The sequence below is a fragment of the Diadema antillarum genome, unplaced genomic scaffold (assembly GCF_040938485.1).
Source record: "Diadema antillarum isolate AM-2024a unplaced genomic scaffold, OU_Dant_1.0 scf00000103, whole genome shotgun sequence".
Lineage (NCBI taxonomy): Eukaryota > Metazoa > Echinodermata > Echinoidea > Diadematoida > Diadematidae > Diadema > Diadema antillarum.
Genome location: NW_027270992.1, coordinates 3790621 through 3814923, shown reverse-complemented (window position 1 = coordinate 3814923; position 24303 = coordinate 3790621). Strand labels below are relative to the sequence as shown.

General features: G+C 38.5%; 1 protein-coding gene across 1 annotated transcript in view; it reads left to right on the top strand.

Moving 5' to 3' along the window:
- LOC139719022 (nardilysin-like) overlaps window positions 1–24303 on the top strand; it is a 33827-nt gene that overhangs the window by 5619 nt on the left and 3905 nt on the right. Inside the window, exons 6-25 of the mRNA XM_071630464.1 lie at window positions 86–212; window positions 703–798; window positions 2912–3034; window positions 6383–6440; window positions 7100–7173; window positions 8089–8158; window positions 8774–8851; window positions 9496–9616; window positions 12200–12258; window positions 13018–13072; window positions 14028–14132; window positions 14588–14744; window positions 15306–15356; window positions 16453–16572; window positions 17660–17862; window positions 19133–19260; window positions 20084–20243; window positions 20709–20927; window positions 22943–22995; window positions 23820–23903. Of these exons, the coding sequence (XP_071486565.1) occupies window positions 86–212; window positions 703–798; window positions 2912–3034; window positions 6383–6440; window positions 7100–7173; window positions 8089–8158; window positions 8774–8851; window positions 9496–9616; window positions 12200–12258; window positions 13018–13072; window positions 14028–14132; window positions 14588–14744; window positions 15306–15356; window positions 16453–16572; window positions 17660–17862; window positions 19133–19260; window positions 20084–20243; window positions 20709–20927; window positions 22943–22995; window positions 23820–23903 (2141 nt within the window). The remainder of the gene's footprint in view (window positions 1–85; window positions 213–702; window positions 799–2911; window positions 3035–6382; window positions 6441–7099; window positions 7174–8088; window positions 8159–8773; window positions 8852–9495; window positions 9617–12199; window positions 12259–13017; window positions 13073–14027; window positions 14133–14587; window positions 14745–15305; window positions 15357–16452; window positions 16573–17659; window positions 17863–19132; window positions 19261–20083; window positions 20244–20708; window positions 20928–22942; window positions 22996–23819; window positions 23904–24303) is intronic.

Genomic DNA, 24303 nt, shown 5'->3' with positions numbered 1-24303 from the left:
AATTAGTGAGTCAGTCTTTAACTGTAACGGTTTCTGAAATGTGGTTTAATGCACGCTCTTTCCCTCATGTGTGTCTGTCTGTAAGACGGTATTTCAGTTTGAGGTTCAAAAGAAGCACTTCCGTGAGGGTCTGATCCGCTTTGCCCAGTTTTTCACTGCCCCTCTCCTGAAGGAGGACTCCACAGACCGAGAGCTGGAGGCAGTAGACAGTGGTGAGGACAAGATATTTCTAGCTCTTGATCCCAGCCCCCTGTAGATTTCATTTTAATTCTGTACTGACTGTCACTTAACATGGACAAATAGTGTGTGAAAAGCAATCACACTCAATTGTATTAGTCAGTTCTCATTTGTATTGAAAATGTTACTTTTTGGTATGTTCTTGGGAATGCAGTGAAAATCTGTTCCTAAAAGATCATTCTTCAAACTGGTGTTTGTCTGTTTGTTTGTTTGTTTGTTTGTTGTTGCTTTTTTTTTTTTTTTTTTTGGGGGGGGGGGGGGGTGTTTTTTTAAGTACCAACTACTCTTGATCACTTTTGTGCACTGTTTATATACCTTATGACTGAATTAATATACATAATGCCTTGGTGTTGTCGTTGTAATGCAGTCTTTTCACATGAATTGAACTGAACTAGATTGGAAACAAATTGTCTTATTTTACTGGCCCTGATGGTGTTTTGCATGAACTTCTGCTTCCTCACACAGAGTTCCAAATGAGTCACCAGAATGATTACCATCGGAGGCAGCAGCTCATGAGCGTCATGTGCAAACAGGGTCACCCTATGGCCAAGTTCACTTGGGGTGAGTGATCCTCTGGAGTCCTGGGACGTCTATCACATTGATTGCAAATTTTCATATCAATATTCTGATCAATGAAAGTTGAGATGCTTTGTGACTATTGTTCTTAAAGGGGATGGCTAGTAACTGATCAGTGGGAACCAGTGGGAATGCTGGATGATGATTGTTCCAATCCTTGTGGGATTCATTTCAGAGTACATTATATATCTATTCTTGGGTGAAAATTATTTGCTTCAGGATGGTCTCATATTGAAGTAATGTGCAGTTTAATGTTTCCAGGTAAGCGTCCCTGGTCAGTGACGGGGCATTAATCTGCACATTACTTGAATATGAGACCGATCTGAAGCAAATAATTTTCACACAACAGTAGATATATAATGTACTCTTAAATGAATCCCACAAGGATTGGAACAATCATCCCTCAGCATTCCAACTGATTCCCACTGATCGGTTACTAGCCATCCTCTTTAAGTATGAATATTAGCAACTTGTTAATATAAGCCATGTCAGGGACATTAAAAGATGAAATGACATATTAATGTTTGTGAACCATGTAACACACCAGGAGTTAAATATGACAGCTTACCAGCCACAAAGACCCCCCCCCCAAAAAAAAAAAAAAAAAAAAATAGAAAAAAAATAGAAAAAAATAAAGAAATAAAGAAATAAAAATAAGTAGATAAAAATAAAACAATAACATAAAAATAAAAAAGATAAATAAATAAATAGATAAATAAAAAATAAATAGATAAATAAAACTAAAAAATAAATAAAATGGTATTCTCAGTTCTAGATATGTTTCTCTTTTCTCAACTTCAGTGTGATCCTCACTTTATCCTGTCTTCATCAGTTGTCAAAAGATTTACTCAATCAGATGTAGAACTCTTGAATATATAATTAATGACTTGTGTATGCTATTAGGCATCTTACCTCTTTCAGGGCAGATGATAGTGACTTTTCAATCAAGCTGCTGAATGTACTGACAATTGTATCTGAGGTAATTTAAAGTGAAAACTAAGTTTCGGTAAGTGCTTGAGAACCCGTCTAGCACCATTTCATTTTTGCTTGCAATATATCGAAAGAGTCCACTAAGAAACTTACCTGGCTGACGCGGTTTGCCAGAATGATGAGTCGGTTTGGAGTATTTTGAGAAAAATAATAATAGTAGGAAAACCGACTTTTATTCCAGAAGGCTCCAGACTAACTCGGTCTCGGGAAAAATTCGACCCTACTTCAGACAATTCACATGCAGTAAGTGATCGCCACATTCTACTGGCCACTGCATAATAACAAATGAGGCCTAACTGGGTAATGGACAGGAAAGTGCGTGCTAACGTAATCCTGTACAAAACAAAACAAAAATGACAGCGCGCGGTCCTCAGTTGCTGAGACGCGCGGTCTTTGGAGTTTTTGTTGTTGTTTATCAAGCGCCTTTGATTGTTTTAGAGGTGCTTGATAGGCGCACACTAATTTTGCATGCGCGCAAAAGAGGTTTTGATGCGCGCATTGTAACAACTCGGACCATTACTGCGAGTAGCCAGAACACGAAGCGCTAGTTTATACAGGCCGCTCCCATAGGACAACACTGTATATCAGAGGGACAACCATTACAACTCATCTCGCCTGCCGTCAAAGCGAAGCCGAGTTATCCCCGAGTCCGAGTTTAGCCTGACCCCGTTCGGGTAAGTTCTGAGACTGAACCTTTTTGGTTAATATTTTGCATTTTCGTCGTTACCCATCGAATATCTTGTAAGAACATCGTTATCCTGCACATTTCCTAAGCATACGTTCACATTTGGGAGCGAAATTTGACAACTTTTCAGGCGTACCAGAACTTTGTTTGGGCTTTAAGTTAGCAGTGTTTGTGATATGCGGAGATCACATTATATTCCCAACATAGAACTTTGTAGTGAACTACAAACACTGTGTATGAAAAAGTGAGGCCCTAATGCCACAATGCCAAGGAGAAGAATTATGGTGGTGCCTTTTTGTTTATCATTTGCCAAAGTACACATTTTTCGCTATGCAGAAATAAGAGATGTTATTGAAATCAATTGTACAGATTCACGATAAACAAACCAAAAACCAATGAATGATTGCCTTTCTCCACCAACAGGAAACTCCAAATCCCTGAAGGTAGACCCAGCAGCAAACGACATAAATGTCCACCAGAGGCTGAAGGAGTTCCGATTAAGGGTTTACTCCTCCCACTACATGACTCTTGTGGTGCAGTCAAGGGGTAAGCAAAGAAACCAAGCACTAATTCGTCATCAAAGCAGTGAATGCCATGGTACCACTGGAAAGACATAGTGACTGATTACTGTATAATGATGAAGATCTGGTTGATACTTTTGTGTGACTCTTAGCACAGTTAGTTGGATTACACTCTCTTTATTTGATAATCACATGCACTCTTGTTTTTGTGGGTATGACTCTCCAAGAGTGTTGAGAATACAGATTTAATTTTTCCTCTTTTTTATGCCTCCGCCAACGAAGTGGCCGGAGGCATTATGTTTTTGGGTCGTCCGTCCGTCTGTCCGTCCGTCCATACGTCCGTCCGTACGCCCGTCCGTACGTCCGTCCGTATGTACGTCCGTCCCGTTTTGTTTTTGTTGATATCTCAAGAACCGTGTGGTGGTTTTACATCAAACTTGGTATGAGGGTATATCCTGGGGGGATAATACTTTGTCTGGATTTTAGGGTCACGGGGTCAAAGGTAAAAGGTCACAGGTTATTTTGTGAAAAAAAAGGTTGAAAATTCGTGTTTTTCTCCATATCTCGCAAATGGTTCAAGGTATCTTCATGGAACTTAGTATATATGCTTGTTCCAATGGGCAGTGATTATCTAGGGAAGTTGGGGGTCATGGTTCAAAGGTCAGGGGGTCAAAGGTCAAGGTCAACTCCTCAAAATATCATAACTTTCCTTATATTTATGCAATGCCTGAAGGTTTTTTTTTATGCCTCCGCCACAAAGTGGTGCCGGAGGCATTATGTTTTCGGGTTGTCCGTCCGTCCGTCCGTCCGTCTTTCCGTCCGTCCGTCCGTCCGTCCGTCCTTCCGTCCGTCCGTCCTTCCGTCCGTCCGTAATGAATTTTGTGGACAGGGTAACTACCAAAACCTTTTGAGGTATCCTAATGAAACTTGGCATGTATGTGTATTAGGGGGTGAAGTTGTGCCTATCAACTTTTGGGTGCACATGCTCAAGGTCAAAGGTCAAAAGGTCAAGGTCAAATGCTTAAAATTTTACTATTTCCCCCATATCTATGCAATGCCTGAAGATATTTTCTTGAAACTGAGTGTATACATGTATTACCCAATTAAGATTCTCTGGTGAAAGTTTGGGGTCATGAGGTCAAAAGGTCAAAGATCAAAAGGTCAAGTAAAATGTTAAAATTTCACTTTTTTCTCTGTATCTTGGAAATTGTTCAAGGTATCTTCATGGAACATAGTATATATATGCATCTACTGACTGGCAGTGGTTATCTAGGGAATTTAGGGTTCATGGGGTCAAAGGTCAGGGGTCAAAGGTCAAGGGCAATACTTCAAAATTGTACTATTTTCCTTATATTTATGCAATGCCAGCAGGACTTTTTTTAAAAACTTGATGTATGCATGTATAACTGAATAGAGATTCTCTGGGATTTTTTTTTTGCCAAGAAGGTCAAAGGTCAAAAGGTCAAAGATCAAGTGAAAGTGCTGAACTTAATTCTTTCTCCATATCTCGGAAGTGGCTCAAGTTATCTTGAAACTTAGTACATGCTGAATTTATGTATGTTCTGCCTGACAGTGATTCTCTTATAAATCAAAGGCCAGATGAAAATGATAACAATTTACTGTTCAATACAGAAATTGCGCTTTTTCTCCATACCTTGAAAATTACTCAGTGCACAAACTTATGAAAGTTCTTAAATCCCCAAATACATGCTCTCCTATTCATCCATGGAATTAAACATAGGTCAAGGAAGGTAAACATTCAATACATTTGTGACAAACATGTCATTTTAATATTTTGCCAATTTTGTGAAAATGTAATCACACATTGTCCACATGTACTATAGACCTATTAGGAGAATCTTGCATTATGGCGGAGGCATACCAGTCGCCATAGCGACATTTCTAGTTTTAACTTGATGTATGCATGTATTACCCGATATATATCGTCGTGCGCATGGCAGATTGTTGTTAGCGCACTTCCGTGCGCATGGCAGATTGTTGTTAGAGCACTTCCGTGCGCATGGCAGAATGTTGTTAACCCTATGCGCACTCCCACACCCTAACGACAATCTGCCATTTGCACTCCCACACTGTAACGACAATCTGCCATGCGCACTCCCACACTGTAACGACAATCTGCCATGCGCACGACGATATATTCTGTGGGAAGTTTCTAGCCAAAAGGTCAAAGGTCAAAAGGTCAAAGGTCAAGTGAAAGTGTTGAATTGCACTTTTTCCTCCATATGTCAAAAGGAACTCAAGGTATCATCATGAAACTGACATATTTATGCATGTTCAACCTAACAGTGATTCTCTTTGGAACTGTGAGGTCAAAGGTCAAAGGCCAGGTTTAGATAATGCTATTTTCCCATTTGATACTGAAATCATACTTTTTCTCAATACCTTGAAAATTACTCAATGCATAAACTTATAAAAGGGTCAAAAGTCAAGTAAAAATCATCAGTTCCCCAAATACCTGCACTCTGACATTTTAATCATTCATCCAATTGAACCTAGTTCTAGGAAAGTGAACATTCAGCACATTTGTGGCAAACCTGTCATTTTGATATTTTGCCAATTGTGTGAAACTGTCATCACACATTGTCAAGACATTGTACTATAGACCTATTAGGAGAACCATGCGTTATGGCGGAGGCATATCAGTCGCCGTAGCGATATATCTAGTTTTCTCTTTTATTGAAATAGCAATGTAGCAGTTGATATAATGACCCAGAGGCAGTCGTTTGAATGCAGCATGTGCAAAGAGGTATTGAAGACAAATGTAGTAACAGTGGAAATCTGGGTCTCCTTTCATAAAAGATGTTATGATAGTAATTCTTGCTAGAATAGCAACTTCTTGTAGCAACAGCCAATCAGGAAGCAGGATTTGTGTCGTTACCATGACAATGGCCATTCCAGCAAGAGTTGCTATCATGGCAACGTTTTGTGAAATTGAGCCTTGTTCTCACCTCAGCTATGGGCTGCATTTAATCAATGAATCTTTGTGTTCTGTTAGTCATTAGCACCAAGATGCCCTCTCTGAAGCAGACTTGAAGAGAGAGAGTTAATTATGACAGTTACTATTCACCCATTGGATTGTTCCAGTGAAAAGTGAAGAAATGTCGTTATCAAAATCTTTGAAGGTGAGAATGTGGATAGGCCCTTTTGAGGGCCACAGATACATGTGTACCGAAGAAAGAACATGTGGTGTATAATGATAATGATAATGAATAACATTTATATAGCGCTTAATACTGATGTTTCTAAGCGCATGGTGTATCATGAAGCCTTTTACGACTAAATGTTATTATTGTCGTGATGATACTGTTTTCTCATCCTTTTAATGTGCTTTGTTGTGTTTTGGCTATTACAGAATCACTTGATAATCTTGAAGAATGGGTCCGCGAAGCATTCAGTGATGTTCCTCACAAGTAAGAGAGATGCATTGAGCCATTCCTGCATCAAGTCCAGATATTAACAAGTTATAGTTTGTGCATTGCCTATTCAAATTTGCAGATGAGTAATACAATGAGATGAGATAACAGTAACCACTGATTTAAAAAAGATTCCTGTTTGCATATAACAGACTGCAATATGCTACATTTGGAGAAATATTTATATGTCATTGCAGCATTTACAAGTAGACCTATTCCTGAGTAAGACTTGTGGAAATTTGGCTGGAAATTGAGTGGTGTTATTACATGATTGCAGTATGACAGAGTAACAATGGACTGCTTAGATTTAGGGTGATATGGAGAAAGAAGAGGGGGGGGGGGTACACAATGTATTCAGGAAGTAAGTAGTTATTGCACGATTTCAACAAAGCTCATGACATTTGTACATGAACTTATCAGGCAATGGGTTGATCACATTTTGAACAAATCCAAATATAGCACACACACACAAAAAGAATGAATGGTTTTCAGTCATGGTTCCTTTTTTGCTGTACACACTTTGTACCCAATACCATTCTGTTTTTAACAAATATAATGTGGTCAATACTTTATGTATTTTTCTCTCTCTTTGTGGCATGTGATGTACAAAAGCCTAATCATTACTTTGTCCTTGTTTCATCCCAAATGTGTACCAGTGGTTTAAATCAGCCCAGCTTCATGGACCATGGTCAGCCTTTCATGAAAGAAGAATTCTGCAAACTTTACAAAGGTATGCACTCACTGAGGTGAAAAGGTATGCGCTCTTCCAGAGCACTAGTTTTCAAGGTGAAATCAGAGTGATTTGGTAATGGTGCGATATTGAGTAGAATTCCTGTAGCTTGCAGTGGCTTCTGCATTTGAGCACAGCAGTGTGAGCTGTTTATGTGTTTGTGATGAAGACAGAGTATTTCTGTGTGTGCATTAGTGCATTAAAGGTCTTCGTGGGCGTATACACACCAAAGCAAGGTAGAGTGTGCATGAGGAGAATACATGAATACCATAATGTGTTCTCTGGTGAGAGAATGCTTGACTTGATATGAATATGATGCCATTTAAAGAAATACTCTGGTCATAAAAACATGGACTCATCTCATTGTATATGCATTCTGTCTTGGATTTATGAGTCCTGCTACGTGCATTTACAAGAAAAGGCATTGACATTAAAGTAAAATTATATTATATCTTTTATGGGAAAGGTTATTATACATGTAAAAGTTTAGTTCTTATCCCTTTGCATGGTTCATATTCTTCTGTTACCTACTGGATGAATAGGCATATCCCAAAAAGATGTGTAGCTCACTTACTATACAATAATGACTTTGAGAACTATGGCTTTTTATCACTATTACCTGGTACTTCTTTTTTTTACGTAGTAAGTATATTATGAAATATTCCTGTTTATATGTTATATGAACAAGCATATCCTCCATAGGGTTGTTTCCTTGCTCTTGCTTTGAAAGACATTATGAAAAACAGATACTCATGCTAATAAGCCCAGCATTTTAGTTTTTGTATATAGTTTGAATGTGTGACAGAATTACAAAATTTCTTGTGCGCATTCACATCTAACTTCTCTCTTTCTGTTATACAGTGTATTTAGAAAATGTTGTAACCCCTCTGTGTCATTCTGCTGTTCCCTTTGTAGTTGTGCCTGTTGAAGACATGCATCAGTTAGACATCTTGTGGTCCCTTCCATCATTGCAGAAACATTACAGGTACCGAAAAGGATGCATTTTATGCATTTAACACTGGTATTACAGCATACTACATCATTCTAATAATGATGATAATAAGTATAGTAATATACTGTTGTTGTATAGCACATGTCACAGAAATAAATTCAAATTTCTATGCACTTCGAAGATGGAAAATACAGAAATAACGGGGAAATAGACACAAGGGAGAGAAGAAGAGATCAGATGAGGTGAACATTGACATACAGCTTGAAATCTAATCTATTAACAAATAAAAGAAATACGTTTTCAAAAGACTTTTAGAATCACCTACTGTATCAGCCGTCTTTAGATGCTGAGGTAATTCATTTCAAATCTCCTCCAGTTTGAAAAATCTTGTACCATGGTAATTTATTAATATTGTTTGGATGACTAAAAAAAAATTTTGACTGAGAGCAAAGGTTTCTTGCAGTACAACATTTTGTTGAGTAACTGCTTTGAATAAGCAATATTGTTAGTTTTATGCTGATATGCTACATGCTTGTAGGTCTTACACTGTACATATTCATAGATAGCAAACATTTGCATGTAGTGTGATGTCTATATCACTCATATGGATACAAAAATCTGCTTTTCTTCCTCCACTACCAAATCAAGATGCAAACCGCTGCACTACCTGGGCTGGTTACTGGGACATGAGGGCAAAGGGAGCATCATGGCTTTGCTCAAGAAAAGGTCAGCAATATATCTTCTGATTTATCTTAGAAATAACTCCGAAAAGAATGATTTCCTTTTCATCACTGACTAAATATCTTTACTTTTTGCTATTATCAGGAGACCAAACCACACTTCAAGATGTTATTGTTGTTCTTAATAATTTGTAGTTATTATATTGCTTATTATATCATGTTCCTAGAATGTTAATCAATGTATGGTCTAAATATATTCATTATTTTCTATCTGGTCACAGTCTAGAGTCACTGGTGTACCAATAATTGAAGTAAACTCTATTCAATCTGCACTTTCATGTAATTGTTATTTGAAATAGATTTTTAATTCTAGACTTTATAGACATTGATTGCTAATTATATGTGGAAACTGCTTTCTGTCATTTTGAAAGCCAAATGACCATCACTTCATTGCTTTGTTTAAATTTTGTCAATAGAGTGATACTTATTTTCTCTTCAGTGAAATGGAAGATTTGCAACATGTTCATATCAGTAAGAAGAATTTCATGATAGCAAGAAGGAAAGCTGAAATAACTTTGTGTTGGTACGTAATTTTTAAATCCAGTAAGACATTATTAAATGAACCATAACACTGAATAATTTTATGTGCAGAACATTCAACAAGTTTGATATTTTAAACTATGACTGCAGAGCTCTGGCGTTGAGGTTGTACTGCGGGAACTCAGAAACCAGCACTGAGCACAATGAGACCTATGCTGCCTTCAGCTTCAGCATTGTCCTGTCAGATGAGGGCCTCAAACAAGTTGACGAGGTTTGTTTCTAACCTAGACTCCTGTTTCATCAGGAATATTGTGATACCAAGGCCAGCCTTGGGACAGCCTATATTTTAGTGTAAATGCATGTGGGTCCAAATGGTGTAACGCTTTTGGACTGTACAGTACTGGTTGAGGTGGGGATTCATGTTTTGAACATTTCTAAGTGAGATAATGAGAAACCTCTTATGAAATATGAAAGAGCATGCAATTTTAAGAAGGATTCAATGTTTATTTGATGAAAATTGGTTTTCAAATGACTGAGATACCCAAAAAAGTGATAATAATAAAAAGCGACGGGCCACGCCTTTTATTAGGATCTCTTTGTTTCACCTTGTTTTTGGATATCTCAGCCATTTCAAAACCGAATTTCTTAACAAACTTTTGATACCAATTAGAATTGCATGCTCTTTGACATCTCATAGAGTGATTTCTGAATATCTCGCAAAACGTTTAAAAGCTAAATCCTCACCTCGACCAGAACTGTACACACCCTTTAAGGTAGCCTTGGCCCTTCCTTTGGCAGGCCTACTTTTTACGTTATAATGCATGCGGGCCCAAATGTATATGAAAGGAGTAAAGGTCAAGTAACAATCGTCATATCCCGTAGTACCTGCTCTCTAAACAATATAGCCATTAATCCAATTGAACCTACTTCAAGGAAAGTAAATAATCACCACATTCTGATTTTTTTTTTTTTGGCCAATTACTGTAAAAGTGGAAATTTTTGTGGTGTTGAAATTTTCGCGCATTTTGCGCATCCAGAAACTAGCACGCAAATATTTTTGCTTTGCCATATGTTCCAGTAGTTGATGTCTTCATTCCGCAGAGTTAAAAACACACGAAACCCTTCTTACCTGGCTGAGCGTGAAAAATTAGTTGCGCGAAAATATCCACTTTTACAGTACATGAAAATGTCACACGACACATTGTCAAGACGTACTATAGACTTATTGGGAGAACCATGCATTAACGCGGAGGCATACCAGTCGCCATAGCGACATTTCTAGTTTTTTTTTTGAAAAACAGAATGGTGATCATTTCTATCTGTGCACAAATTATACTAGATGTACACATATCAAATGTAAGTGTGACAAATTACCCATGCATGAATAATTCTTTGTTTACTTGAAGAGCAACACTATGACAAAATGTTTCAATGTTTTCATTGAGGCTGACCTGAAATTGTTGATGTTGACACATAAAGGCCAGCCTGGCAGTGTAAGCGGGGTCCTGGTCTGTTTCTATTAACCCTAAAAAGACTGGGCTATTTTGGTAGCTCGAAAGACTGGGGGGGGGGCCTAAAGGGCCCCCCTTAAGATCTCGGCCGTGGATCGCGCGATCGCCGCGGAAATTTGCACAATGGTAGTGTGCGATGTAATCTACAAGATCGTATATTTAAATTTTCCAAAATAGTCTTCTTTTATTTCATTTTGATTAATTATGCTAATTTATGCGAGAAATCAGACTTTTTATCTAAATCAGTAAATAGAGCTCCAAAAGTGCTCATTTTTGGTCTAAATATTCTTTGTAGCATTCTTAGCAAATGTACTTGAAAAAAAATTCGGTATCAAAATTAATTTCTTATTTATTTTATTGTTTTATGAATTTCTTATGTATTTCCTTGTTTTTTCGACCTCTTGTTTTTGTTGTTTTTTTCAGCAAAATTTGTGGCAGACCCTTTTTGAAGCATATTGCTACTGAAACAAATTGATTTTAGCCATTGAGAGTAAAAATAAGCATATTTATATGAACCACTTGATAAAACTCAATTTGTATTGACTTTGTACACAAAATCACATTTTTGAGCCATTTTCGGTCTCACGTGCATGTACAAAAAGTTATGTAACTTCAGAACCGTACCCCCGGGCGTCACAAATTTGGTGTCAAAATGTGCGGGAAACTCGAAAGAAAAAAGTCATATAGCATCGCGGCGAGAGCATTGCGTGTTGCTGAGTAATCGCGCGAAATGTCGAGGGGGGGGCCTTTTAGGCCCCCCCCCCCAGTCTTTTTAGGGTTAATACCCAACACTCCATCCACATGTATCAATGTACCGGTAATAATACCCATTCTTGACATACACTGCTGAAAGTGAACAGGCAATGTTATTCTTCAGCTCTTGTGTGAATGCCTGGGATAAACATCAAGGACTTTATGAAATAGTCTCTCTCTACCAGTTTCCTGTTTGTGTGGTCACACCTGACATTGTGCTTGACAAGAAGCATACCAGCAATAGTGATGATTACATCTATATACATGTACATGTAATTGAAGGATTATCATGCTGTTTTTGTTTTGTTTTGTTTCGTTTTTCTACTTACAGACTTAAAGCAGTCAAGTGGCATCAAATGTCTAGACCATATACTCGTCATGGCCAATGACTGGTTTTGAGTGCTATTTGGCGAGACAATATCTTGACAAGTGGCGTTAATGCTCTAGTGTAACATGTATCATGGACAAGTAGTGACCTTTACAGTGGTCCTTGGAATATTTTGCAGGTAGCTGTCACTCTGGGATGATGTCAGTATGAGGTTTATTTCCTTAGTTTTATGTCTGTGTTGTATTCCGTTGTTTATTTCCAGGTGTTGCTGATAATCTTCCAATACATCAAGATGCTGCAGAAGGAAGGGCCACAGAAAAGGTGACTTGGAATTGCAGCTAAAGCTGTTGCTACAGTGCAGTTGAGGTTTTCCTAGTGGAAGAAGTGTAATAGAGAGGAGGCATTTACCAGAACTTTTACTCTGATAATGCTGATGGTCATGGTGGTGGTGGTTGTAGTGGTGGTGGTGATAATGATTATAGTAATAATCACATTCCTGTGATGGACACACTAGAATTGATTGCGTTACTATCACCTTTATATATGATATGCAAAATGAAACTTGTGATATATATACTATAATGTGTACAGATACAGACCTGCTAAAATATACCAGGTAAATCTTGAAATCAAAGGAGAGCTGCAGGCAATGGCAAGGCAAAACAATGTGGATCTCATTCAAATTATCAGCCTTAATCAATTCAGACATAGGCAGGGCAACTAAGTGGACATTTAGGATTGGCAGAAAAGGTCACACCTTAAGTATATCTCAAGTGGTACTTGAGATTATGTGAAGAGTTTGATTGCAGAACGTGTTAACTCCATTCTTGTGAAGTCGAGATATTTGCAATTAAAGCTGCTAAAAACAAATAAAATTATGAAATATGGGGTATTTTTAACCATAACTTCAAGAATATTCCTTGTTATGTTACAAGTGAGGTATCACTGGAATTTTTTCTTTTGTTCTATCTGATGACTGACTTAATTGAAAATGTTTGAAAATGGTGCTTAGTCCATTTTGTGGTGAAAGTTTTCATATGTCTACATGTATCTCTTTGTTATTATACTCTGTCTTTGCAGGATATTTGATGAAATCAAGACCATAGATGACAATATATTCAGGTTCTTTTCAGAGGTTTGTTCAGTTGTCATTTTTTGCAGTATTTGTTTAACTTTGAGGCTTGAGATTGTTCACACTAGACACTGTTGGACCTCGAGTCTAAATGCAGATACATAGAGAGAATGAGCTTATCTTTGTATAAAACATGATTTGTTTTCTTTGTGTGTTTACACTAAAGTGTTGGTAATAAGATGTTCCTGAAAATGAATGAGCTTTGAAAGAATTTATTTATTGCTTTTTTTTCGGGGGGGGGGGGGGGGAGGGGGTATGTCTGTCACTTGCTTATCATCGTAAGTAATTGTAAGCCTGTTGTTTGTATTTAGGGGATATCAGTTATAGGAGTTACTTTTGTATTGATTGATTATCATTAACGTAACCATCTTTGTCTTGCTGTAAAACTATTCAGATTCTTTCATTTTGTTTTTCTCACCTGGATGCAACAGAAAAAAACAAAAAATTCTGGCCATACCATCATGAAATCTGCTTCTTCTTTTTTTTTTTTTTGTCTAGAGATAAATGCTCTCTTAGTTGCAGATTTTGTTTAGTTCTTGACAATGCAGTTTCAAGACCCACTGTAACAGCTAAGATTCTCTTACCTGATTTGTTAATTCATGGAAGTAGTGGTAAATTGATGGAAGTTATGCTTTGCAGGAAAATTAGTATGTTGATGTCAATTCCCATTTTTCTTCTGTGTTTCCTCACAGAAAGCAAAAAATGGGACTGAAATTATGATTTTTTGACACCATGTAACACCCAAGTAGAGCAGAGACTAATTCTAAATCTAAGTGAAATCAGAAATTGCAGGAGGAGAAAGATTTTGGCATGTGGAAAGAAAACCTGTAAACTAGATTTGATGCCTCTTATAGATATTCAAGCTTTTTACCCCCCTGATTCAAGTCTTCTTTATCACACACTCGAAAGTGAAATCCTCTTGACCAAACTTGCCACTTGTGTTTGTCCTCCTCTGAAGATTGATCCGGTAGAAAATGTAGAGGGGCTGTCAGAGCAGATGCAGCTGTATCCAGTGGAGGAGTACATTACTGGTCCTCTCATTCAGACCGAATACAATGAGCAGGTGAGATTTGTTCATTCATTCTGCTTAGATGACATGTCTATCCCTTACCTGAAGGGGTGGGGTAATATGCTCACACATTTTACTATGAGTGGGGCTGCACTAACTGCACACCCTGTGATTTCAAAATAACACACTCTACTTCTCTTTGATTGTAATCTTTTTGTAGCAGTGCATTTGTTTATTTGTGATGTTTTTAATCAGTTTTCTGAAGCGGTGGGGCAACATGCTCACATACAACTTTATTTTACTATAAGCGGAGATGTGCTAATTGCACACCGTGTGACTTCTAAATACCTGGTATCACACAACATACTACTTTTGAACTGTTATCTTTTTGTTTTCATTTTAGAGCAGAAATTAATGGTTTCTGAAGGCATATGGATCTATGTTTTACCCGTTGCATGTCAACCATGATTTATGTGTTGTTGTTTTTTCTTGTTTATTGTCCTTTTCAGCTGATCAGAGAGTGCACTGACATTTTGTCCTTAGACAGCATCAACATTTGTCTTTCGTCCAAGAAGTTTGCTGGTCAGACGGACCGGACAGAGAGCTGGTTCGGGACAGAGTACAGCGTCCACCCGATTCCAGAAAAATGGCTGGCCAGGATTCGGGGTGAGTGACGTGGTCATGACTTACTGATTTCTTATTATCCTGAGAATGACAGATGGATGAGTGTTTTGCACTCAATTAAAGTACTAAAACTGCTAATTTGATATTCTTTCAAAACTGAACCATGGTATAGTTTATCAAGTTATGCACTAGTCAGTCTTGGAATGCTGTATGTTTCTGACCAGTGTCCCTTGCAGAAACTTAAGTTAAGGTAGGTTGTCGTGTTTTGGTTAATGCAGTGATACTTCGTATGCCGATGAGAGTTTCACAGCTCATGAACAAAAAGTTTCACACAGATTTTTTGGAGATAGATGTTTCTAAAGCCAACTGGGTAAAGTGCAGTACTGGAAACTTCAATTAAATAGGCCTGCGAAGTAGTAGAGAGGCATTTTTGATGGCATGCCGAATTGTACCTAAGGGTGATAGACTGATTTGACAGCCATGATTCTATCTTAATGTTTTGCAAATGATTGAGAATTGAGAACAGTTCATGCAGGTTTGAAATTTATTCCTGATGTCTTATCAGCTTCACTGCATCTGTCAAATATTCTCTTTGGATTCCAGATGCAGACCTGAACCCCGCCCTTCATCTTCCAACACCAAACAGGTTTATTGGTGAGTTGAGTCTCTTTCTCTGTCTTTTCAATTCCTCTCTGTACATAGGTGATGATTGCCTTTTATTCATCTTCACAGTACCACAGTATTGTATTTTTCTGTGCTTGTGTTTGTACCGTAAAACCAGATGATTTCGGGTGCATGAAGTTTTCATGAATTTTGCGAGGAGCCATGATTTGTGAAATTGAAATGCAAGCGATAGCTTTTGTCTATGCACAATGCATGGAATGCCAGTCACCAAGTCGCGGAAGTTTCATGCAGTGAAAAGGGCCACCGGCTCCAGTTCTCAAAAGTTTCATGCTGTAAATATTTCTGCTTTTACAGTATATATGTGTGTGCGTGTGTGTGTGTGTGTGTGTGTATGTCTGTTTGTCTGTCTGTCACGAGAAAGAGAGAGAGCATGAGAGAAAGAATGTATATTTTGGTAGCAATGTATTCTTGATTTAGTGAGCATGGAATATGACCGAGCTGTGATGTTATGAAATTGAAATTAAAAGATACATCATCAAACTGCAAAAACTTGGTTCTCAGTCTTGATGTGGATTGGAGCTTGCTGGCAGCAAGTTTACACCAGTTGACCCCATCCACCAGCAACCCATTCCAAGCAAGATCACAGCTTCTACGTAGCGTGTAAATCAAAGTGGTTTATACCTAAAACAGTGCAGTGTGCAGCAGTCCATTGATCAGTGGTGTGGCATTCAGGTATAGGGCGATTACCCCCTGGGCAATTACCCCAGACCCTTCACCTGACCCTAACCCTAATCCTAATCCCGAACTTAATCCTAATCCTAATCCTAATCTTAATCCTAACCCAAACTCTAACCCTAAACCTAACCCTTAGCCTAATCTTTACTCTAACCTTATCACTGCCCAGTATTTAGCCCGAGGGTAATTGTCCTCCGGGGGTAATTGCCCTGGGCCCTGTTTTATGAAGACTTAAAATTGATTATAAAGCTGATTTCAACTCTAAGTCTATGGCAGCCTGTGTGGTAAGGAAATTTAAAATCGATTTTATCTTTTGATAAAAGGGGGCCCTGATACGGTGGCATTCATTGTTACAGTTCCTATGTGTTCGCATTTTCTCTCTGGTTCACAGCCACCAAGTTTGACCTGAAGGAAGCAGACAGGCCCGACACGGATTACCCATCATGCATCCTGCAGACAGAGCACAGCCGACTGTGGTACAGACGGGACACCAAGTTCAAGACGCCGAGAGGTAAGGATGCTGGCATCTTGTCAAAAGTGAAACCACTTGTCATGGAAAATTTTGAAGAAGTTGACATAAGTTCAACCGTGCGCTATTCATTTCTCAAATTTTTGACTGATTTATGTGTACATTGATATCTATGCAAGAACACCTGTCACAAAAGGTCCTTTTTTTTTTTTTGTGGCAGTTGTACCTCGTTTATAGTGGTTGATCCCCAGCTGTCTATGCGGAATGGTTCCATGGCACTTGCTCCTGGACAATGGCTCCCATGAAATATCTGCACCCTATTCCAAAGCCAAACATTAATTCTACCCAGAAACGTAAACCTAACCCTAATCCTAATCCTCACATCATACTAAACCTTAAACCCTATCATGACCCTACTCCTAACTCCTAGTCTTTGGAGAAAATATTACCGGAGCAATTGTCCCAGGAGCATACAAATGTATGTCGTGTCACCATGTGGGATGCATGTTCTATTCGACAAATTGATGTTCAGTGATTTGCAAGCATGTCAAAGTCTTGTTTATACTTCCCAATATGTGTGGGCAGAAGAAATAGTGGCAATGATTATTTTTGCCTTTGTAGTTAGTTTCAGAAAAAAAAAAAAAAAACATTTATCTGTTGTGCTGCGTAGGTTTTCAAGATTCTTGTTCTGAGGATTGGTATGGTTCTATTATCATTGTCACTGTCATTATAACCATTTGTCTCCTACTTACTTTCTTCTGCCACCATGACTGATGACATTGTTGATGCTGTTTTCATATCGCGTAGTATTTTGTGGAAAGGTCTAAATTATTAATGTTTGTAAAAAGAACACCAAACAAACAAGAATCCAATAACTGCAAAGCGTGTAGAGATGCTTAATCTGTAATTCAGCATTAATCAGTTATTTCATCTCTTTTTTCCTCATGCATTTGTACAAGTTTCTTTCTAGTTTATACATGTTCAAAAAAGTTGTACTTTTCAGAAGCTTGGGGATTGTCACATGATCCTCATGTTGACACTCTTGTTCTGTAATTCCTCAAGTACTCAGTTTGTTCCTTTATTGATGAGCACTGAGCTTCACAAACCTCAAAATGACTTATCACAATAGCATCCATGTGCTTCCACCTGATGACCCCGCTGGTGAACCAGTCCCCTCACCACGCCGTGACCTTTGACCTCTTCGTGAACCTGCTGGAACACCAGCTGACCGAGACTGCGTACGAGGCTGAGGCTGCCGAGCTGGGCTACTCCCTCAAGGCGCTGGAGACGGGATTGGAGATCAAGCTGTATGGCTTTGATCACAAACTGCCAGTAAGTATCGACTGCAGCGTGTTCCTCCATAGATTACAATCAAACAGTGGATCATGGTTACCCAGTTTACCTATTGTTTGGCTGCGTATCAGCTCAGTATTTTGTTGTCTACATGTTGTGCAGGTGCTCTCTTTTTTCTTTTGCCATCAGCCAAGCAAAGTAGTTGACTGGCAATTTCGACAAGTGCGCCGACCTGTCTTCATACTATAATGTACAATTATTGGGTTTTGGTAGCTGTATTTTCACATCTTAAAAATTTGATTGAACATTTTTGTTGAGTAAAGTTTAAATGCGTTTAATGCAAGAGAAAGATGCAAGATTTGAGAAAAATGTCACATATCAATGTTGTGAAATGATACTTTTGTTCATGTACAATTTCTTTTTCATTGGAAATCTTTATTTCATATATGCTGAAAGGAAAATGGCATTGTTCAAAGTTTCCAAAAGCACTCTCGCTTCCTACTTCAGAATATGGGCAAGTTGCAGTCTGGAATTTTACCTTATACAAGATAAAAGTTGATCATTGTCAGCATGCATTTAAAAGAGAAAAATATCCAAATTCAGCTGGAGTTCTAAAGTCTTTCCACGCATACATTGATGCTGTTTCATACTGACAGTAGATAGCTTTTAAAGATACAATGTATGCTTACTTGAGCTACCATGCCAGCAGTAATAACCCAGTTGAGAGTTAGCTCAAGTGCACATGGGTACAAATGACACCTCTTTTTTTTCAGATGGTTATACACTTCACTAGTTTTCAAAGAGAAAAAATGCATACAATGTAAGCTTGCCCGACTTAACAATTTATGGAATTCGTCCGTCATGTTCAAACAAAGGATGAACTTGCATAGACCAGGTGATCAGAATGGTCTGTCAATTAACATTTGATAACTATTGATATTGCCACATATTATGGCTGCTGTCAGGTGGATGTGCTGGTAGGCACCATTTCTATGGATATTATTATATGCAAATTACAAAGATTACTTGAATGATCAGTACAGTATCACAGATGCTTATCTCAGTGAAATTAAAAACCAACATGCCTGTTGGTACAAATGACCTCTTTCTGCTCATGGGCAAAAGTGGTACCCTGAGCTGGCTTATTCAAATGCTTACAAAGCTGGTAAGATAATGCTCAACTGCTGTGTTGGTATCAGAAAAAGATCACTGGAGTTTGGTGGAGTTTGGTGTAGTTGTCAGATACTTTGAGGAGTGTATGAAAGGACCGGGGTGGACATCATCATTTCCATCTTCCTGTCTCCTCCAGCTGCTATTTGAAACCATCGTGGATGCCATTGTTGGCTTCTCCTTCTCTGAGGACATGTTTGCGGCGGTCAAGGAGAATCTCAAGAACTCGTATCACAACTTCATCCTGAAGCCTGCCAAAGTCTGCAGGTACTAGTTCTTATCTTTTAGTAGGGAACATGCTTTAGCTTGAAGCCTGTTTTAAAAATTCTGTGCAACTAGCTTTGTTTTCAGTGCATGATTAAACCTGCAACCCACTATTAGTGCAATTATGTTGGCATTCATAGAGTCATAGGTATCCCCTCAGATATACACGTATCTAAGGATTATAAAATCTGAAAGGATGATTTTGCCGAAGACACAAATAGATTATTTGTAAAATCGCTAATTTGCCAAAAACATGTATGAAACTGTTTCTTTTTCACTGTGTCTCTAGGTCCCATAATGCTTGTTTACGTGTTGCTGTGGAAACCTAGTGGTACTGTTATTATGCATTGGCTATTGTCATACCTATGTTCTAGGTATCACACGGACTGATTTTCATGGGTTAAGATTGGCCACCACTGTAAGGGAGCTCTCTCAAACTGGACAAGATATTGGATATGATCCCGATTTATAAGATGGAGGGCCAACCATCAAGCAATTCCAGTCCTTTTACTGGTATTTCCATTTTTAGAGTAACTGTATAAAGAATAGTCATAGACTACCTCTTGAATAGGCAGCAAATGATGGAATATAGTGTCAAATTTTTCTTTGTGTGGATGCAAAAAGTCCAGAAAGTAGGTTCTAAAAATGTGATTTTTGTCCAATTTTAAAGGTTAGTACAAAAGATGAATAAAACAGACAAAAGTTATACAATGTGGAAACTATTGAATGCATTCCACATTGCAGTCATTCCCATTATACTAGGGTTGTGTATGTTAGAATATTTTCAGTTCTGTATTTCACAGTGTCACTCCTTTTCTATGGTCAGAGACCTCAGGCTGGCCATCTTACAGGAAGTGAAGTGGACAGCGATGGACAAGGACCAGGTGGTGGCGGAGGTCAGCCCAGTGGATGTCCACAACATGGCCAGAGACTTCCAGTCAAGACTGTTCTTTGAGGGGCTAGTGCAGGGCAACTGTACAGCCAAGGTGACCTTTTCTCTTCCATACTATGCTTTGTAGTTTTGCCCCTTGCCACTCAGTTATGCCAGCATCATTATCACTCAAATTACTCACGAATATATTCAAATCTCAAATGGTTGCTTATAAAGATTTTAAGAGCAGTTTTAAACAGCTGAGCTTTAAGTTTGTGTGTGTGTATGCTGATAATTCGAGGACATATGTATGTATATGCGCTTCAAGATATGTATTTAAGTGTATGTGGGTGTATGATGCATTTATGTGTATAAATATATGGTATGTGTTCATGTATGGGTTAATATACCTACATATACTTTTTTGGACATGTAGGACTGACCGTGAATATTTTGTGGTCGAACCCGTTGAGGACGGACTGACTTTGTTACAACATGCATTTCCCATAGACACCTGCCCGAGCATACTCGGGGCTCGTCCTCAATGGGTTAATATGATGATTTGAATTTCACTCTTCAGGAGGTTCTTAGTTTGGAGGAGTACCTGCGAGAGAAGCTTTCTTTCAGCCCGATCCCGGAGGCGAATCGTCCCTCCTACCGGGTGGTCAGGTTGCCTGAGGGATGCCAAACCTTGAGGTGGAGGGCCTTTAACCCTTCAGACGCCAACTCTGTAGTCACCGACTACTTTCAGGCCAGCCCAGGCACATATCAGAGTTTAGCAGTCTTGGATGCCTTAATGGTAAGCAAGACATGGCATATATTTTCTGACTGCTTTAACTTTTATATTGTTATTGTCTTATATGAGCCTCTTTGTTAAGTGTATTCTTTTTTAATAGATTCTGACATGAATTTTATGCTTAATTTGTTTGCTTTGCCAACACATTCCTAATAGAACTACATTTCTTGTGATTACCTTTTGAAACTAAAATTGTGATTGTCCAGTGAATTAATATGATGATTTTGAAAGAAAGACACTACCGTAAAGTTCCGTGTATAAGACGCACCCGTGTATAAGACGCACCCCTACTTTCGGACCTACAATTAAAAAAAAACAAAAAAAAAAAAACGAAAATGTCCACGCAAATATTGCGTGTGTCATACATATTATTTCAGCTCAAAATTTCCCTAGAATGCAGCATGTATTTGCTCTATTTTTCGTTTCCTTTTATATTTTCTTTTAACGGTATTCATCGGACATCGGCAAAATATGGAAGTCGCAAAATGCGAGACTTGTCTCGGTACTCACTTGCTATTGTTTCGCCTTTCAAGCGTGGTACATGTGTCATGCATATCGTACTCATGAGTGTACAGTACGATCTTTGCTGTCATGATAGCAGAGGGTGTCTCGCATATTGACGCATGTCAGACTGGAAGGTTCATTACGAAAAATAAGAAAAACATCAACAAGTGTAGCAGAGGGATCATACGGCAAGACGCACGGTGCGTACGGTAGTACGGTACACTCATGCACTACCAGTAACGCGTGTCTCTTGTACCAGGGAGGTGGCCCTCCCTGCTTGTACCATGCTTGTATGCACAGTGCTAGCCTTTTGCAAAAGGCAGCTCGCTATAATTTCAGCACACGCACACAGAGAGCAATGGACTTGCACACACAGCGCGCAACGGGCAAGCGCGCTTCTATCCGATCGCTGTGTGCACGCTAGTCCATTGCAAAAGCCTCTAGCTCTCTGCAGCTGCTGCCTTTGCCAAAGGCTTGCTAGCTAGCTACTTCAGTGTAGCTATGCTATCCTAGCTGGCCTCGTGAAATGAAGAGCAAACGAACGACATGGATATGCATGCATGCTTCACACATCGTTCATATTTACGGTGACATAGTGCCGATCCTATGGCCATATTGATACTAGTACATTGATAAGTTTTACGGTATCGGTAATTTAGTAATGATACCTGTACATCGCGTATTCCAGCTACTAGGTTGGCTGTTGGTAGCTTGGTAGACTGACATTGGTAGCATACAGCAGTGCTGTTACAGCTGTTGTCTATGGCCAGATTGATACATCGTTACTGCACAAGGCCGATGTAAGTTTATCTCGTATTTGCAGCTTTTGTGTGTGTCCAGATTGAAAGATCGCTCAATTATTCGTAAGTTTGGTGATTGCTTACCTTCCAAACGTCGATGGGCATACATGGCCCCAAGTTGGCCTTATGAAATTGGGTGTACATGACGGATTTTTTTTCCGTGATTTGACTGTACCCGTGTATACGACGCACCCCCGATTTTCAACGTTTTCCGACAAAAAAATAGTGCGTCTTATACACGGAACTTTACGGTATTCAGAGGGGTGAAGGTTCAGATGCAAGTTTCTTCACTTTGTCTCCCTCTACAAATGAAATTTGTTAAGATCGCAACTGCTGATCTGTAAATTAACAAACATGTCGGAAAAAAAGGAACCAGCGGGACTCGAACCTGTCATCTACTGCTTTCAGGGCATGATTTTCTTGATTTTGATGATTTTCTTTTGCATTATGTCATCATCAACATCATCTCATAGTGTGGTGTGGAATAGTATAAAAAAAGTCAAAAGTTGATATGGTGCCCTGCACACAGCTGTTGTCTGAAGCGACAGCATAGATGTTTTCCTTGTAACTGTCATTATTTGTATCTCTGTTCTCCTGACAGAAAACATGTGCATTGAACTAAATTGATGTGAAGCTTAACAATTTGTCTGAACGATGTTGTGTCTTTCTGCATGATTGTCTATACCTGTCTTATTCTTTGTTGCCACGCATCAGACGATAATGGAAGAACCCTGCTTTGATATACTGAGGACTCAAGAGCAATTAGGGTAAGCTCCGCTAGATATACATGACCTTCGTTTACGTCAACTTCCTAAATTGATTGATCGTACAGCTCAGGTCATTTTTTTACACACAGATTCACTCGCAGAGACACTGGCTCGTCAGTGATACTGAATTGTTAGTTATGCGAATTGTGCTCATTTGTCATTATGTAGACCAGCAAATTTGTGACACCTAAGATTTAAAGCCCCTACTAAAGATATTGTCTTCCATTTAGAGCAGTGATTTTTCAATAAAATATGATCAAGTTATCACATTTGATGCATATCTGTAGGTCAGTTGTATCACAAAACATCTTTCCATATAAGCATTTCTCAATGAAGCCTTAAATATAAGGAGATATCTTTCTTTTTCTCAATGAATCATAACAGTAGACGGTTATTCTAGAAACAATTTCATTATAACTATTGGTCACATCTTGTTTGTCCAACAATACTTAACACAGATTATACTGATTAACATTTTTACATTGGTTGTTTCTATCCCGAACTCACATTTTAGAACTATTTTGAAGCACTAAAGCTGGGTTTTTGTTTCATCTGCAAATGGTAAATAATGCCTTTAATTCAAATGACAGGACAATGTTGCTATGATCATCATAGCATGTATACTTACTATGCATTCTCAGTCTATAAATATACAGTGGTAAGAGGCTGTATGTCATGATAATAATGTATGTGCAAGGCATTATGTTTTCCTGCCACAACGAGGAGAAATATTTGTACTTCATACATCTTTTGGTATCTGTATATATTGATATATTTGAATGGGCGCTACCACATACTTTTGTGTTCTGGTTTACTATCCGCAGGTACAGTGTGCATGCAACTGAGAGGAACACATTTGGCATTTTGGGTTTCACCATCTCAGTTACCACTCAAGCAAACAAATTCAGGTAATGTGTTTTACCATCACCAGTGTGCATATATCAGTGATTCAACTAAGAAAAGATCACATAAGGTTTCATTCTCAGAAAGGAAACAGTCTTTACTGAGTTGTGGGATGGTCCAATGTTCCTATTTTCGTTTAGATTGATTCTTTGTTTTATGTGTTTAATTTGTCAGTCCGAAGTCAATAGCCTGAATGTGAGCTTTCGTCAAGTAGTAGTTGTCACAGAAATTTTTGTCTAATTGTTGCAAATCTCAAAAAAATACACAAAAAGAAATAATGAATTGGTGATTTGACTGATGAATAACACTTATGATGCAAGAATTCTACTACTGTAAGACAAATGTGACATAGCTTTAGAAGAAATAAGAACAGTTGCATGCATTTCATTTTTAGCCAATCTTGGC